The sequence below is a fragment of the Corvus brachyrhynchos genome, unplaced genomic scaffold (genome assembly GCF_000691975.1).
Source record: "Corvus brachyrhynchos isolate BGI_N302 unplaced genomic scaffold, ASM69197v1 scaffold1, whole genome shotgun sequence".
NCBI classification, from domain to species: domain Eukaryota; kingdom Metazoa; phylum Chordata; class Aves; order Passeriformes; family Corvidae; genus Corvus; species Corvus brachyrhynchos.
Window position 1 is genome coordinate 12,654,869 of NW_008237222.1, and position 18,924 is coordinate 12,673,792.

The 18,924-nt window shown below is 43.2% G+C and overlaps 1 protein-coding gene across 1 annotated transcript; it reads right to left on the reverse strand.

Annotated features, from left to right (window-relative positions):
* Nucleotides 1-801: 801 nt before the first annotated feature.
* On the reverse strand, nt 802-14,172 carry GPR132 (G protein-coupled receptor 132). The gene is given in 3 exon segments (XM_017729163.1): nt 802-4,331; nt 4,334-5,363; nt 6,980-14,172. Coding segments are annotated over 3 exon segments (1,167 nt in total). The 5' UTR covers nt 7,037-14,172; the 3' UTR covers nt 802-4,251.
* Between the last annotated feature and the right edge of the window lie 4,752 nt (nt 14,173-18,924).

An 18,924-nucleotide genomic window follows, 5' to 3' on the forward strand; every position in this document is an offset into this window, starting at 1 on the left:
GAAGGCAGTGCTGTGCAAACCACCCCAGCAGGCGCTGGGAGAGACGGAGAGGACTGGTAGGTATCACATACACCGGTTGCAGAAGACATGCTGGGAGATCCAGCTTCGGGGATGCTGGCACCTGTATGCTTCCCTCAATGCCAAAGAGATTAAAAAATTATTGCATCTCTCTGATGCAATCCCCCCACTCTTATTTGCTACTGTTAGTTTGTGGTGGGTTGAAAATAAGATGGGCATTCCAAACTGCAAGGGAACTTTGGCATCATTTCACTGTATGAGGAAGTGTCCTAAAAGACCTGTCCCGCAGTGTGAGCTGTAGAGTGAAAATATCCCCACTAAGAAAAGCCATTAGGTTGTGGATATTTTTGAAAGCCTGGTTCTGAGTTAGATTTCATCACTCACTACTCAGCAGAAATATGACATTAGGTTGTACATTAGAGCAGCTACAAGGTCACCAACTGCAGAAGAAATTTGTGACATGTAGGGAGTCTGAGTTCATTCCTATGGGGTTTTGCCAGATTTGTAGCAAAATTGTAGCAATCCTCTTGAGGCAAAATTTAATACAGAACATGAAAGCATTTCTTAATCAGGAATAGAATTTTACTTTAAAAAATTGTACTCCTCAGATATAATTTAAAATTGATGAATAAGCAAACAAGTCACATACATCATCTGCAAAATCTAGTTTGGCCAGCTCTAGTTCATAGCCAGAAATTATTCACTTCGTGTTTTACAGTCATACTTAAAATAATCAGCAATGAACTTATCTCCCTGGTACATTATAAGTGTCTGAGACACATGTAAAAATAAGGTAATATTTTATTTATACAGTAGCCCACTCTTCTTTAAGTCAAATGATGGAAGTTATACCCAAGTAAATGCTGAGTATAAAAGAGTGAAATTTTCTAATCCCACCCCCTCACACTGGTGAGCAGCTTGCCTGCTCTGAGCCTTATGTGTGGAGACCTGGCCATCTAAAGACCAAATTGGGAGGCACAGCCTAGGTTATACTCTCTAACTTGTCTTATGGCTTGAGCTGAGTTGGGGAAGTTGGGAGCCAGGTCCAAATGACTATGTTGAGAATTGCAGATCTGATGTAGCAGGTGAACCTTTCTTCACAGCATGAAGCAGTCCCTGTGGGTCACTGGTGGTGTCTCTGTACGAGGAACGGGTGGAAAAACCCACACAATCATTCCACTCCTCAGATCTACTCTGAACTGAGAAGTGCCCTTTGCTGGGTATCTCACATGTGCCAGTGCTGAGACCTTTCCTTTGCCTGAGTGGCACAGTCAGATACTGTCTGACAAAATAGATCGCATGCTTGAATTATCAAATAAGAAACAGTCACTTTATCTGATGGGATATTTTAACAGCGTGGAATGTTTCTTGGTGCCTTCACTCAGCCATAAAGCTGCTTTTCTTTTTATCCAAAGAAGTCAGAATTCACAGTTTTCCCATGTGGATACATTGCTTGGTACAAGGCCCCTAACCCCTTCAGTAATCTATCACAGAATATTTTAGTTTGGAAAGCACCTCTGGAGATTATCTAGGTAAATTTTTAAGTCAGATCAGGCTGCACAGAAGTCTTTGTCTTTAGAAGTCTTTGTTACTTCTAAAGCTTTTAGTTGAGAATACGTCTGAACAAATAAACTCCAAGGATTTTCTTTAAGAGAAGATGGATAATGATATAGTGATTTAGAACAGCATGCAACTTCAGTAAGGCAGAATTGCAGCTGTTGCATGAGACCCTGACAATTCCTGTCCCCTGCATCTATGGCACTGGGCTCCAGTGCTGGTTCACAGAATCATAGAATATCCTGAGTTGGAAGGGACCTGCAAGGATCATCAAGTCCAACTCCTGACTCTGTACAGGACACCCAAGAATCACATCATGGGCCTGAGAGTCCAAATGCTTCTTGAACTCTGTGGTGCTGTGACCACTTCCCTGGGGTGCCTGTTCCAGTGCCCAACCACCCTCTGGGTGAAGAATCTTTTTCTGACACCTAACCTAAGTCTCCTCTGAATTAGCTTCAGAACTTTCCCTCAGGTCCTGTCACTGTCACCAGAGAGAAGAGACCAGTGCCTGCCCCTTTGACTCCCACCATAAGGAAGCTGTAAACCATGATGAGGTGTCCCCTCAGTCTTCAGGCTGAACAGACCAAGTGACCTCAGACACTCCTCACAGCTTCCCCTCCAGAGCTTTCACCATCCTCATGGCCCCTCTTTGGTTGTTCTCTAATAGCTTAATGTCTTTCTTATATTGTGGCTCCTAAAACTGCACACATGACTTGAGGTGAGGCTGCATCAGCACAGAGCAAAGTGGGACAATCCCCTCTCTCGACACTCACTTTTTATCAGAGGAAAAACATCAGCGAGGTTTAAATTGATCGAGGTCAATATCTAATTTGCATCCATTTCAATCAGTTCAGAAGCCTGTACCTCTTGTTTCTTCTAAATTCACTGCTATTATTCATCAGAGTTTGCATTCAGACGATGAAAATCCTGAGGCTGGAGCAGTTTGCATGTGCATCTTCAGAGATGAGTCACCAGTGCTCGGGCTGGCAGGGGCTGTTATGAGCCGTGTTCTGTTGCTGAGGAATTCTTTAGCAACAGAAAGTTACTGATATTCAGCAAAGTTACAGATACTCAGCACTTTGAAGGTCTTTCCTCGATACCTTAGAGAATTTGATCTCTGGATGCATATAAAAATAGAAATCCAGAACTTGTTAATTAGCACCACAACTGAATTTTATGTTTTTCTGAGAGACAACCTTCTGTTTAGTATTATGTGGACTACTTTTGAGGATAAAACCATTTCACAGATAAATACCAGAGGAGTCATTAAATAATTAAAAAATGAAGTATGTAATAAATCTAATAAATTGAGGATATACAATTTTGGCATAATGGTTCTTTCCAAAAGTGTAAGAATATATAAGAATAAAATATAATATACAGAAATATCTATGGCAATTTTAAGATATTAAAAAGTATTGTATTTACATTAGGACTGGTCAATATTAATTCAATACAGAAATGTCAACGTCAGTAACAATTTCAACATGTCACAGAAACACAACACCACAGATGAAATGGAATGATGCTGTGAATCACTCTACAAGCTCATACTCAAATTGATTCTGTCTGTTAAATCTCAAAAAAACATGAAGAAGTTGCTTAGAGAAACATTGCGAGATGTGTATAATTTTTAAGTTCTTGTTCGAAGACACAAGGAACTACTATCCATAAGTTATTCATAATAAAAGTGGCAGCAGCAACAATGAAATTTGCCCCAGCATGTCTGAGGGAGTTCCCCAGCTGTGGAGGAAGGACTGTGCTCTCCAGACTTCCAACCTTCCATACCATATATGAGCCTACCCACATCTTCTACAGACCCCTACACAGTAGAAGTGGGATCAATAACAAAAGGGAAGGGTTAGCTTAGTCAGAAATGAAACACGAGTTCAACAAACATTTGGAGATGGCATAAAAGCAGTCCCCGACTCCACTTGGAAATGTATACATTTTCTAGATATTTCATTGCATTCTAGATCTGACTGCCAAACAAGTAAAGGTTACTAATTGTAAATTATCAAGCATTAGAATTGTACGTTTTAAGAATTTCAGGGCAGTGCAGGATCTTGACTACTGCAGCAGCAGTACTGTTGGTCTGTGTTATCAGGCCATTGATATCAGGCCCTCTAATTCTCCTGGAACGCGTGACGTAGCTGAAGCCATATACTGAAGTACGAGGAAAATGTTCAAGGTTCTTGCTGAAAGACTTACTCATTTTTAATATTTTCCACTGGTTAACCACAAACGTTAACAGCAGAGCACATGTGTGAGAATCTGAACATGTACCTCCTAAAGAAGCAAAAATTTCAACCATAAGAAGAATACATTGTTCTCCTCAGCAGTGCTTTTTTTAAATTTTGCTCAGAAGATAAAACTGGTTTTATTTCATATGAGAAAAAAAGTCAGTCAAAAAATAAGCTTTTAAGATCCTAATTTGAGTAAAAGTAAATTACTTAGTTTATTCCACATATCCTTAGCAAGGCAGTGTTTTCACCAATGATAACTGGTAGGCAAAGTTTGTTGTAGGAGGCAAACAAAAATGTGAATTATTGCTCCCATATAGAGTCCTCAAGGAGTTGCTGGCCCATGCAGGACATGCAAAATAATGTCAGCGTGTAAAGACTTGTGTCCTGCAGCTGGCATTGGGAACTTCTTATTTGTTCCAGTGGCTACAAGCTAGCTGCCACTTTCCTGGTCTCTGGCACTAGTACAGGCCTTGGATGAATCTGTTATTTCTTTGTTTCCTTTTCTTTGGTCCCCTCCTCTGATTCTTTTGGCATTTCCGATTTTCTGCTGTCAGTATTGTGAATAGTGGATGAACTTAGCTTGGATGAGTTCAATCTCCATCTTCTCAGGCTCCTATAACAGTCTTCTCTGACATTTTCACTGACCAGCACGTAGATGATTGGATCGGCAGCACCGTTTGCAGTGCATAAACACAGAAACACTGTAAAAATTGAATATATCTCCTTTTCAAATGGACATGGGCAGTCCTGATGAAACATAAAGTATATGGCTCTTATTATGAGCACCACATGATATGGAGCAAAGCAGACCAAGAAAATAACAATAATGGCAATAGCCACATACTTCACTTTCGCTTTCTGGCGACAAGTCAAGCTGATGCTTCTTTTTGTAGTTTGGAAGATTCTGAAGTTTGTAAAAATGAGGATTGTGAAGGGTATGGCAAATCCAAATAGGAATCTTGCAAAGCTGAAAGAAGCCAATGATATGTTAAGGGGCACTGTCTCAAAGCAGGTTATCACATTTGTACAATTTTGCTTTACAGCTTCTGTGGTAAATACTGGAGTGTGGATTACTGCAACCGCAGTAAAGAGAAAACAGACTATTATGATGGCCATTTTCTGTCCTCTTCTCCCCCTCGATTCCAGAGAATACACCAGTGCCATGTAGCGATCGACAGAGATGCAGCACAAAAGCAGAATGCTGATGTAGATATTGCAGAAAAAGATGAATCCTGTTATTTTGCAAGCAGTGTCACCCATGGTCCAGTTGTGCCCATTTTGCACATAGATAATCCACAAAGGCAAGGTACTTAAATACATCAGCTCACACAATGATAAACTGAAAATGTAGATGGCAACTACTTTATTCCTTTGGATTTGTACAAATGTAAGCAGAGAAGTTAAACAATTTGCTGGAAAGCCTATACCAAAAACAATGCTGTAAACAGCAACCAGAAGTGTCTGGCTGTATTTAAAAAGGCAAGTGGAATTACAACTTTTGTTTAGACAATCTTCCATTATTCTTTTTCCAGCTGCTGTTTCCTGAGAAACAGAAGACAAGGTGGAAAGTTAGCATTGCATCACTTAAAAATGTGTCAGTAATGTGTCATAGGTGCCAGCTTGACATGCTAGTGGAGCAAATGGGATGGGGGATGTTTGAAAGGTGCCTCCTCAGGCAGGAACTGAGAAAGAAAGGGTCACATCCCTCCACCTCTGAGAGTTGGACTGGAGTCTGGGGGGTATGTGGAAGCTCTCTTAAGGGGGATTTGAAGTTTTGTCACTGGACATAAAATCATCCATCTACTTTCTGTCAGTTCCCATTCTAAAATCACACTGTAAATACTAAAACCCCCATTGTTCCTCATGCCATGTATCACCTGCACCCAAAATCGCACGCAGGGATCAGCCTACAAAAGTAAGGTAGATGAATATGAAGCTGTAGGGCAGCTTAGATGTATTTGAAAAAAAAGCTGGATTCAGTATTGTCCCCTCTTAAGAATGACTGGAGAAGAGAATCCTCACTGCTGTATGGAGAAGATGGCACAGTACTTAGACCAGTAACAGGACCCGAGGGAATGGCCTGAAGTGGTGTCAGGGGAAGTTTAGGTTGGATATTAGAAAAAGGTTCTTAACCCAGAGGGTGGTTGAGCTGGTGTTAACTTACAAACACAATGGTTGCAAAAAGGGCTGGTGGTGAAGAGTTTTTTGCTGCCTCTGAGCATCTGTCACCTTTGGCAGAGGAGGAGAGGTCTTTTCTGGGCTGCCTACCTAACTACTGTGTAGAGGGGATAAAAAGGGTGCTTGATTTCAGGGTCAGCAGTGGTTCTCTGCCCAGACCTTGTCTGTTAGCTGACATACAACAGCTTGTCCTTGACTCAGGCATGCCTGACCAATGTGAGAGCTGCTGTACACCTGCACACCACAGAGGGTCTTGGAGATGTCCCCTTCTATGGTAAAGCACAACAGGTGAATACAGACCATAGTCAGGCAGATGGTGACAGCCAGGGAAGGGACATGGCACAAGTCACACACCACCTCAGTTACTCATCAGCTTGTCTACCCCACACACCTCAATAAAAACACCTTCAGGAGTGGTTGAGGGTGCTCTCTCCCCCCTCCTCCTGGCTTTGCACACTTCTCTTGATCCTGTGCTTGTCTGAATATTCTCCTTTCTGTACAGCTTCCCCCAGAGCAGTCAGTGATGGTGCAGGGCAGGAAGTGGTAGACGAGCTCTGTCAACACATGGCTCCCAAAGTTTGTCTTGACTCCTCCCCTCCCACTTTGGCTCCAAGTCTCCCTCCCATGCTCGGCATCCAGGAGGGAACCTCAGGAAGGAGATGTCTGTGGCTTTCTAAGCTACCTGCCTGGGGCAGGCATTTTTCCTTGGTGTTTAGCATATGGACTAAGCCACAGGGCTGGGGCTGAGCCAGAGAGACCTTCACCCTTAAATGGCTGTCAGCTGCCAAGCATGATGCCCCAGCTGACAAACTGCAGCCACCGGTGTGGATTTACACTCTAGAGAAAAAGCAGATGCTGAAGGACTGTCCTGAAGCTTTGGCCTGCCAGCTTGGGAGCTTGTATCCTACCCAGTCAGGATGCTCTAAGTGCCAGCCCCATATCAGGGAGGAGAGGAGGCCACCATTTGCTGTACTCCTCACCTTCTCCAGGCTCTCAGCCCTGTCCAGGGAAAAGTATTCTTCCACTGGCCACTGCATCCACCCCCAGTTCGGAGCTTCACTTGCCTTCACTCAGTTCTCCGGGTCTGCAGAGGGGTTTCCCCCTCAAATGAAGATCATAAAGCAGCACTCAGCATTTTATTAAATTTCTCCTGGTGACATTGCCCCTTGTGTTGACACACCCTTAAGGAGTAGGAAGTAACACCACAATCCACCCTGTGACTAAAGTCAAATTCTCTGTGCCTCTACACCCCTCTTCAATTGAAAGCACATTTATATCTTCTTCTCAGACCTTTAGAGTTTAATGGTTTGATGCTTGGCTCAGCCCAGAAGATTCCCACTTCTGTCTTCCTCTGGGATGTTGAGGCTAACTTGCATCTCAAATATTAATTCAAATGAAAAACAGTAATAATTACACAGCTGAAAAAAACCTATACACTATTTTCTATTAATATTTGTGATGATCAGTTTTGGTTTGAACACCAGAACTGAAGAGATTTATCACAACCAGCAATTTTCAAGCATTTATGAAAGGTCAAACATAGCGATGATGACAAGGATGAGCAATATCCAAGAATGCATTTGTGAGATACAAACTGTTCCAATGAGTTATCTTTGCTGCCCTGTATCTTTCAGTTGAGCAAAGCCCCTCCAAAGTAGCTGTTTTCACTTTTCTGTGGCCTATCCTGATATGCTGGGTCTCACCAACCATAACGAGGTGTTACAGCAGGGACTGGCTGAGTTTTGCATCAACAGCTGAATGTATTTTTGTCAGCAGTCTGAGGCTTCTTTCTGTGTGAGAGTCACTTCATGAGACAAACTGCAGTTATCATGTGCATGTTTCTCACCTTCAGGATGTGCAAAACATCTCATCTTCCAGGACAGAGACATCACTTCTGGCTCAGGAAGCACCTGAACACAAATCACTGGAAGATGGGGTAATCTGCTAAGAATTTGCTGCATGCCTGCTCTGTATTTACACTCTTCCATTTCTAATGTTATGTTGTGTCCACACTGTTAGACAAATAGATAATTATGTTTCTTACTCCTAAAATGCAGTGGCTCCTGCTGCTCATTTGGGCCTGTTTAATTAATCTTTTCTCAAGAAAAGTCTTTTCAGTAACACTGAAGTGTAAGAAAAAGGGAAGTGAAAACAAGCAGGAAAGCAAAAGGCTTTACTTTACTTTTTTTTTTTTTTTTTGCTATTTGTGTATGAACTACTCATGTGAAACTGTTTAAATTTCCAAAGGAGAAGTTGAAGTGATAAAAATAACCCCTATTAGAAAAAATAAAAAAAGAAAATTACAGATATGGCTACAAGGAAGACAAGGGTAAGTCAAAAAAGCACAATAGTTGGACAGAGACTGGTTGAAAATCTTTGCATTAACTCATCTGAGATACACAGGGGCAGAAAAAAAAAAAAGGACACAGTAAAATCCATGAGTACAATTACATGAGAAAAGCACATTAATTAATATATTTTTTATTTTCTAATATTTTTCTCATCATCCATCTCTGCCAGAGATTATTGTTAAAGCCGAAAGTTTTGATGTATTTATGTGGATATTAGGAACAATTTAAAATAACTTCTGTGATGGTTAAAATTAAACAAACTTTCCCTTCACACTTTTCTTCCTGTCTCCAATATCTGTAGAGGAAAACAACCTGCATGTCTTAAAGCATAAATCAGCTTTCAATGAAAGAGGATACAAGTTTCTCCTGAGGGATTTTGTGTGCTTTCTGCAGTAGAATGTAGTGCTGGAAGTATTTGACACAAGGGTGCCAGCAGGATGTCAGTTGGACACTCAAATCTAATATTGAAACACATCACTTCCCAGATGTGACATTTACGCCACCTACAATGCTCGTCACCAGCAATGTCACTCCTCCAACGCCTGAACCTGGGCTTCTCCTTCCCATGCAGAACTTACACTACCTGCCTGTAAAAGATCAACTAATAAACTTTTGTGTCTCTTAACTTGAAGGTGAGAAATTGCTGTGGATTATTTGCTCTGCTGCTCTTGAAAGTAGGAAAAAGGTTTATGGTGTCTTTGAATAGAAAGAGATCATGGCCCATTTGCCCAGCAAGTCAGTGAACTGCTTTATTTTTTTTCCATTATTAATAAACAAATTAGTAGAGGAAGTCACTCCTATAAGCATATCTCAGCATAAAAAGGAGAAACAGCCATGGCTCCACTTGGTTACCCATCAGACCGATCATTTTTACTGACACACACAACATAGCGGGATTTGAAGCTGTACAATTGGAAATTTGAACATAAACCCATGTATTTTCAAGCAACATCATTTCAAAGTTGAATATAATATATGAATATATAATTTTGACACTATATATTTTCAAAACTCTGTTTAGAAAAAAAGTGTTTTAAAGCTATCCTGGGAATCCAGCCTGAGCACAACTCTATCCTAAAATATCATTCTTCCACTGGTGAAGCAGGTAACCCCTCTCTTGACTAGTGCTGGTTAAAACAAATTATGGGGCATATGTAGGCTGAAAGCAGCAAGACCTTGGGATTAGTTATACAGCCTTAATATTTAATTCAGTACTGCAGATATGAGATATAATGCAGATATAAGCAGTCTTATAAAGATATTAAAATAAAGATGATATTTGGTAGAAGACAGAAGTTATTAATCAATTGCTTTTCAGGAGGGGAGGAGCTCAGCAATCTTTCCTGATGAGGGAAAGATACTTGATTTACCTCATGATAACACTGTTCATAGATGTGAACTCTCAATGACTGTAGATTTTTAAATACCTATGTGCAGGTTCTTACATGAATCCACACATCCCCTTCCCCCTTACCACAATCTAGAAATCCCACAGTAGTACTAAATGTGCCAGTTTGCTAAAATCAGCAGCTGTGGTATTACTAAGGGGAACTGTCATAATTCAGGTTTGACAAAGGCCCCAGTTTAAGAATGTGATCCTTCCCTGATCTGGGTGCCTTAGTGCCGTGTTACACTACTTGGAGAGGGACTGCTCAGGAGAGAAGAATGTCTGGTGGGTGGGAGAGAAATATGTTGATAAAAGAGCCTCATACTGGGTTTAAGACCACGTTATTCAACATGTATAAAAGTGGGTAAAACTACTTAAATGTAGGTAGGGGAAGTTCACAGGTGAAAAACAGACCCCAAAATCCACCCGTAACAGGGGACTTTTTTCTCCAGTCTCATGATTCAAAGGCTGTGAGGCATGATTTTGGGACTTTAGACCTAGCAAAAGTTTCTCAGTCATCCCTGAGAGCACCAGAGTGCAGCTGTTGCAGGGCAGATTTACTCCCTGGTACCTACCAGCTTGCATGGAAAAGATCCCAGAGCCAGAGGAATGGCTCCATGGCCAGGAGAAGCATCAGGAAGCCCAGAAAAGCTGTCATAGATTTGAGGCTAAACTGTCAAGTGAACATGCTGAGGAAAGTGTAGGTGTTGGAGCAGCAGCAGTGAAAGTGAGCCGCTGAGAGTGGCTCTGCTTCACACCCTCTTCTTCACACCTGAAACCATCAGGCACTTGGGCTCAATGACTTCCTAAAGCTGTTGCAGCTAAATTGGTGGCCTTGGCAGCAGGGAGGGGGGTAATTGTATCTGGCTTCTGTTAAAGAAATGGCTCATTTGAAAACCCAGCTGACCAAACTTTCTTATTGGCTTATGCTGGAACTACAAAGTTTTAGAAGAAGATGAGAGGTGTGATTCCCATTCCTCTCTCCTGCATCAGGGTGCTCATGGATGCTGGTTGAAGCACAGCCAAGTGCCAGCAGTTTGGCACTAGGGGCTAACAAGTGGATGGATACTGTGCTGGATTCCCAAAAGAGCAAGCTGGGATATTGGAGAACAGGCTGGGATATCGGGGAACAGGCTGTTTTAATAAGGTGAGGAGGTCTGGCTATGCTGGCACACTGTTAGAGGTGAATGTGTCTCACTGCCAGGCTTAAAGAAAATCTGACTTCAAACAGCTGAACAAAGAAACACCAAGACCTATGTCTAAATGCATGGGTGTACCCCTTAGAAAGGGGTGCTCTGTTATCCTTTAGATTTTAGGATTTCCCCAGCAGCTACTTGTAGTTATCTTCCTCCTTATTCTTGGCCTCCAGGCCTTCAAACAGGAGACTCCTGCCAAACCTTTGGCACCGGCAGTTAGAAACACACTAAGAGCCACAGAAAGGCCCAGTCTAGAGCCATGTCCCACTCAAACTACTGTGATGGCTCAAAATCATCTCTGGGGTGGCAACTGTTCAGCTGGAGTTGCTGGAGATTTCTGGACTGAGTTCATACATCTCACCCTTCAGTGAACACCAGCATGTGGCCACATGTGACAGCTGGACCAATGCAAGGCAGTAAGAAAGGTCTTCAAGTCCTGAGCAAGCAGAGGACAACCACAGACACCCTGTGGCCAAGAGAAAGACTTGTTCCTGCTAGGAGGAGCATCGTTTGCAGACCTGTGAAGGTGGGATCTCATCACCTCCAGGGCAGGCAAGATGGTCAGCCTGGGAGTGGCATGGCCAGGCCTATGGCTTGTGGCATCCCTTAGCTGGCCCCTCTGTGCTCCTATGGGGCCTCTGTTGCTGCCACACAAGAACAGGGCAGTGTTGTAGCAGAATTGATGTGAGTTTTAATGACCATTCAGTTATCCTACCTTGTGGTAAGTGGCTTTGCTTATTTAAAGTTGGCTGTGGATGGTGGCTGGCCAATGGCTCTGCTTGTTTCCCATGTCTTGGTTTGTTTTAATTAATGGTCAAGGGTTGTGTCTGACCACAGTGTGGTCCTGTGTGCTGTTGGCCTGTCAGTGCTGAGTCCTGCCCAGGCTCTGTCCTTTGTTGCTGACCTGGTCACCTCCTGCAGCCTGTCATCACCTGCGTCTGTCTTTCCCTGTCTGTGGTCTCTGTACTGCCACGGTTCATTCCTGCCTTTCACCATCCTGCTGCTGCTTTTCCTCCCTCTGTCTCAAGGCAGAGGTTTTCAAACCACTGCCATCCCAGGAGATTCACAAATGGTAAATCATACAAATTCTGTTGCTCAAGCTCCTGGAAGTCAGAGGATGCTGGATCAGAGGCAAGTGTCCAATGCCACCAGGCAGTGACGCAGATTATATTTGTTCATGACCAAACACATCTGATCAAACTCCCAAATTCACAAGCCTCCCCTCTTCCTGCACTGACACCTTCACTGCAGTCATTACAGTCACAGGGATCACAGGCTCCTTCTGCATCCCCACAATGTGTTTGTCTCTTTCATCCCTCTGAACTCCCCCAGTCAGAGCATGGGTTAACTCTGCTGCAAAGAGTGAGCATGGATAGGATGGTTTCTTTTTGCCAGGAGTAGAAAAATGCAAAGATAGTGTTGAGTTTTGACCTTGTGACAGCAGATGGACTCTCCCTAATGGGGGTCTTGGCACTGCCCTTGTGGGTCTGTACAGAAACTGCTGTGACGTGGGAGCTGCACTGATGGTATCATCAGTACTAAAGATGTTGCTGGGGAAAAACAGAGCAAAGAGGTGCCCAAAGTAATTTCGTGACCTGTCAGACTCGAGCTCACTGGCAATGGCTGTTACTTACAAGTCTAGCTATTTTCATCTCAAAACTGTTACTTTTGTCTAAAGTAGATGTATCTCAGCAAGCAGGATTTGTAAAGCCTTGTGAAAACCACAGTGCCATCTTTATTGAAACAATCCTATTCTTAACAGAATGCCTACAAATGGTATTTAACAGTGCTCTGAACTTAGACACAAATATTTCCTCCTTCTCCATTTACCATGAAACACAATTTCTTTTTCCTTTTCATCCTATGATTTGCTCTCAACTAACTGGAGAACTCCCATTTTCCCTTTTCACATCTGGGTCACCTCCTGTAGCTACCTACTCCCATACCAGCAGCAGGGCTTCCCCCTTAGCACTTTAGTGATACCATCAAAAACTGACGCTCAAAGATTCCCCTTTGCATGTACACACATCTCTGATGTCCCTGTAAGCCCACTCACTTCTGCTAAATCTGTGTTGTTTTGTCTGAATCCTCATCTCTGATCTTTTCTGAGTCTTTATACATTTACCACAATGAGCATCTCATTCTTTTTGGGACACTTAGGGTCTACTACCCAGTTAGTAGATATTTCCCAAAGTGCAGCGCTACTTGTGTGATCACGGTGAGGCTGTAAGATCAAGGTCTCCCCAGGAGGCTTGGGAAATGCTGAACCTGAAAGAGCTGTCTGCACTTTCAGGCAAAAATCTGAACAGAGGGGGTGCCCAATTCAAACTCTGAGACTTCTTTAAATATATTGTCCTGTGTACAGAACTTTGGAAAACATGTCAGAAGAAAATCAGTCTTGCCCATTACGTACTAAGGTGCAGAATAAGTGTTTTGTTCTGTTTTGGGTTTTTTTTCCCCCATACACCCCTGTTCCCCACAATGAAATTACTGGAAGTTAAAGAGATGCTGGTTTAGAGGCAGCAGCAGATCTGAATGGGATTATGAGAAGGACAGGTTTAAAATAAACCCAGATCCTCTTTGGTCATTGGCAAAGTAGTCAACTCCGAAAATATTTGACCAAAAAAGAAAAGTTAATTTTAACTACAGTTAGTCTCCACATTCCTGAGTGCCAGAGATCAGCAGTGCTGATGAATAAAAGGTGGAGAAAAAGAAGGAATGTAGTGTATCCAATTAGTCGCTATAGACCAGCAGGTAAACTTAACAATTAAATGCCTGCCTTGCTTTTCCAGCAGAGTAAGGATGAGAGGAAAGGCTGGATGCAATTCTCCTCAAAAGAAACCCAGCATTCATATTTCTATTAAAATTCTCTATTCATGCCTCATGCACTGCAGTAATAGCTAAAACTAACCTCACAGTAACCTCTATTCTGCCAAAATCCTTCAATCCTAATAATCATCTATCCCTGACTAGAACTAAAGTTGATTTCTAAGAGAAATATGTTTTTTATAGGAAAGGGAAGGGAATTTGTAAGGAAGACAGGTGGGAAGGACTGCATCAACTGCAATTAATTAATGGAGACCCAGCAACGTTATCAACCACAAGGAGATTTAGACTATGGTGAAACACCAGCACATTCTGCAGTTCTTGAGCACAAACACCCGGCACGGAGAAACAGTGCTCAAAACAGAACAAAGGAAAATGTTGCTAAATAGAAGCAATGCCTGGACTCAGAGATGGAATACTTACCTTTTCTTTCTTTCTTTCTTTTTTTTCCCCTTTTTTCCCCCTTGGTTTTTGCAGAGGAGGCGATGGAGTGCTCCAGCTCTTGCCGCGCTCAGAGGCTGCTCTGACAGAACTGCAGGAAGTAGCTGACGATACCGCGGGCAGCCCTAAATGCTGTGAGCTAAAAGAAGCTCTGGTGGCACACCTTCATCCCCAAGTGAGTCGCTTTTAGTTGGGGTACGCACAGGAAGCAGAGGCTGCTTTCAGCGTCAGCAGAGCACCTAGAAGGAGAAGCAGCCTTAAAAAAGTGTTTGCTGACAAATTCTGTCGCTTGTACAGGGGTGGGAGGTTGCTTTTGTGACTGCCAGACTCTTGTTTGGGCTCCTGCTCTAGGCATGCACCTCAATCACTGCGCAAACGTGCTCCGGATGGACAAGGGACCGATGAACTGTCCCCAGCCCTGTGGCTCCTCAGGAGCAGGGGGCCTGTGGGAGGTGCTTATTCCGTATTTCTGCAGTGGAGGTAACTCCCACTCTGGGTGCGACACATGAACTCACCTGAGTATGCGTGAATTGGCTGGGCATTGAAAAATGGGAAGCAGTATTAGAGCCCAATAAAGGGAGTGGTGATAGGTGGAAGAGCCTATTCTGGTGCCAGTTGGGATAGAAAAGGCTGAGAATGCTAAAGAAGACTAGATGGTGATTTCAGCACCTTCTAGAAGAAGAAGAATTCAGTTGCAGTAGTTCGTTAATAGCAAAGGGCATTGATAAGAAGGAGCATATGATCTTTACCAAGTGCCCTGGTTCAGGCTTTATGTGAAGGAGGAAGAAGATCCCGATGTTGTGTTGCCAGACTAGACCTTGTTTGTGAGACCCATTCCATGTGGTTTTGCAGATGCAGTGTTTCACTCAGTGAAAGTCAGTTAAAGCCAGATTTATAAAGTTTTCAGGTAACTTCTCCATCAACTTCTACCAATTCCACTTGCAGTGAGGTGCTTACAGGGCCCCACAAGGATCTGTCAGTGCTTGCAGGCTGCTGAGGGCTAAGGTGGGACAGAATGGATCTGGGAGGCAACCTTAGGCAAGCAGAGAACTGAATTCACTTTTGGTATCTGTATTGAAAGTGAAACATTTCTTCTGAAAATTAAAGAAATGCTTGGTATGTACTTTCATTCTGATGTGAAAAAGTTTAGTTCTGTTCTGCTGGAGAAAGTTTCTGGGGATGGGCTTTTCTGAAAAGAGCAATTTATTCTCAGGAACCAGGAGGAATTGGGAAGGAAGAGGCTGAAGCTGGTTTCCATCTGTGGAGGAGAATAGGTAAAATTTCTGTCTGTACCAGCTCAGCCTGACTGGGCATAGTGCTGGAACCAGTCTGTGCACTGCCTCAAACACATGATTGCATCTTGTTCCTTCTCAGTGTAGAAATAAAACCCAAAGGAAAACACAAAGAATGAAGGAATAATGTTTCTGAGATGACTAGAGCTGTTTTCTCTTTGTAGATGACCATTCTTCATTCAGAGCTGTGGAATAGAAAAGAGCAGAGTGCTCTTAGACCTGAAAAACTGGAGTTTTCACAGAGACCAGTGGGCTCCTCTGTGGTATTTGTAATGTACCAGTTCACAGATCCCATTTGGCTGCAATCAGCTGTGGGGTCAAGTACCTGCCCGATTATTCTTTCCCTGATGGTGGGTTTAGGATAGTCAGAGACACATTTGCATCTTTCAGCTGGATTTTATGATGAAACTCTGAAAATTGCATAGTCCTCCGTAGAGAAATGAAAGGTGACACATCTCTGGCCCTTGATCTTCCAGTCAGACTTGAAAAATATTACTATTTATCTTCTTCGTGCTTCTCTCAGTAGTGCAGCCCCAACTGACATCACCCACAACCATTTTCCTGCAAGATGAAGACTGATCCAATATTTCATGTTGGAAGATGCTTTCAAGAACTTTTGACAAGATCTTCTGTGACTGGAGATGAACACAGAGCTAGACCTTCTGTGGGCAACAAAATGAAACCAAACGTTTCAAGTAAGTTTACTCTGTTTTCAGGAGAGATAATGCAAGCAGTACAGCAATATAAAGTTTGGCCTGAGCTGTATTGTTCTGGTGTCTTACCTAGGCAGTGAAAAAAGATCAGATGAAGAACCATTTAAAACAGAGAGCAGAAACTCTCTGGCCAGATCCAATTGAAGTAAGTGGAAATGTTTCTTTTCACCTCAGTGAGTTTAGATTCGGCATTTTGAGAATATTTCTTTCTACCATTTAATTTCTGGGTGCTATTTAGCTAGTTGTCTTTAAAGTAGCATGTTAAAGAAGTTAAGCTGCATATGAGATGTCTTCTATGCACTCTTCATCATTTTACTGCTGGGGTACAGTGACTGCCCATAGAATATGAGAGGAAAGGGTCCAGCGTTGTTTTAACTCAGTTCTGCATAACACAGAATTTTTTCACAGGATTTTCACAGCACTGTGATAGAGCAATTGCTGTGCCTGACTGACCAGTGAACAGAAATAACTCTGGAAGACTTACGGGGTCCAATGAATTTGAAAAGCTTGAGTTTTTCACTCCCCTTTCATTTAGAAACTATCAAGAGAAAAGCTGGCAGGATATTTCTCTGTTCCACTGAGTATGAAAATGCTCTGTGTTAACATTATCCTCCCCTGGTCATGACCAACAAGAACCTACAAATGGAGGAAATGTCAGCTCATCTGCCTCTCCTTCTTCCACCTGCAACTGAATGCAGTCATGGTCATATAATGCAAAAGGTTACCCAGGAATACAATTTTGTACAGTTGTGCATCCTCTTTGTAGGTAACCAAGGTTCATTTTTCTTGGAAAATGATAGAATATGGCTTTAAATTTGCAGCATGGGAAGTGAGGAAATGAAAACAGTGTCTCGAAGTACAGGTCTTGGTAGGAAACAGCCAAATGTCTGTCCTGTTATTAGGCAGGGCACTGAATGGGGACTGAGCTGCAAACCTGTCTGGGGACTGCAGCATGTACAGGATGGCAAAAAGGACTTGCTTAATCATAAGCAAAGCAGAAAGGTGCCCAAGAGTCTCTCTAGGGCAGCAGTGGCCAGGGGCTAAGAAGCACCCAGGACTGAATTCTGCTCTGGGCTCCTGCGGCCAAAGCACTGTATGAGTGCCCCTGCACTGGTATGATCCACAGCTGTGCCTACCAAAGAATCCCAGTAGCTTGTGGCTCAAACTTGGGTTGTCTGTGACAGTGGCTATGATGTTCTTGGTCTGGGACAGGGATAAAAGCTGGCCACAGTGCTTTTTTTCAGTCTATATCAGGATCAACTATAGGTTGGGTCCCTCAAGCCAGAATATGTTAAACTCTGCTAAAACAGAAGCTCAGCTTCTTCCCAACCACTTTCTACTTGCGGAATCTTCCCCTTACACATGAGGTGTCTACATGTGCCACCCTGGCAACCAGGCCAGCTGAGTGGCAAAACCATTGAGCTGAGCCCAGCACAGAGCTCACACGGACTTCTGGCTGACCATGCACACCCAATACATAGAGTGCAGTCTGCAGGGAATGCAGAAGCCTTCCAGTCTTCACTGGAAATGAAAAGGGGGGCTGTCAGTTGCTCAGATTTTTGATTCAGTGGCTTTCCTACATGTAAAAAGCCTGCTGCTTAGTCAGGCTGCACAAATGCTTGCATCTCATGTCTGCATTGGAAAGCCCTCCTGCTTTAAGTTGCCTGTTTTTGTGAGTGGCGTGTAGAAATTTGGCTGTCCTCCTTTTTCACTGGGGCAGTGACGTACTGTGTGCCTCAGGGGTGGAAATCCACTAAGTTGAATATGTGACTGATGATGCCCTCATCAAGGAAAGGTCTCTCACTCTGAAGAGAAAAGCCTTATCATGGTTGACAGTCCTACCCCATCATGCACTGGGATGAACATGGTCCCCATCAGGAGCTCACTGGCCAAGTGCAACTGGTTGTCACACAGAGCTTCTGAGAGACCTTTGACACCACTGACTTCTCTGGGGCAACAACAGCTTTGTCCTCTGTGTGTAAGAGTGGAGAGGTGCCACTCTGTACTTGGGGTCCTTGGGATGAGGTGGGGTTATATCTAACAGCTTCTTTGGGACATCCTGCTGCCAGTGGTGCTGCCAAAGCTGAGACAGCGAGTGTGCTGCTGCAGCTCAGGGAATTTGTCTCCATGCTTTGAACTCAGTCTCCAAATATGTGTCTCCCCAAGCATCTCAGCCCATCCACTTTGTCCTTTCATTCAGATCCAGCTTCAGAATAAAAGGCAATGGAAAACATAAATATAATTGGTTAGCAGACACCCATCACTACCTGCCACACTGCGCTGCAGGCTCGGCTCTGCTGCTCACGCCGCACGTGCAGCCTTGTGACAGATATGTCTGGCTTTCTCTTCTTGTGAAAACCCCTCCTTATTCTAGGAAACTCTAACACACACAGGGGTAAAGGTTACAGTTCTTAGTGTGGGGAGGAAAAGGGTGCGGTTCAAAGACTACTAATTTAGAATTTTTTTACAAACTTAAAGCAGCAGCAGTTCTGGGCCAAGACCTGAAGTCGGTTTAACCCTCACAGACTCAGAGAGAAGTTCAAGCTGGTTTTGCATCTTGTGCAAACAGGTAATGTGGCTACCCAGTGCTCTGTGCTACTGCAGGGCTCTTAGATTTTTTGGTATTAAATCTCAGGTTAATACAAAAACTGTGTCAACCATGGAAACAAAGTAATAAAATTCATCCTTCCATTCAGAATCCCGAGGGAGCAGAGTGGCT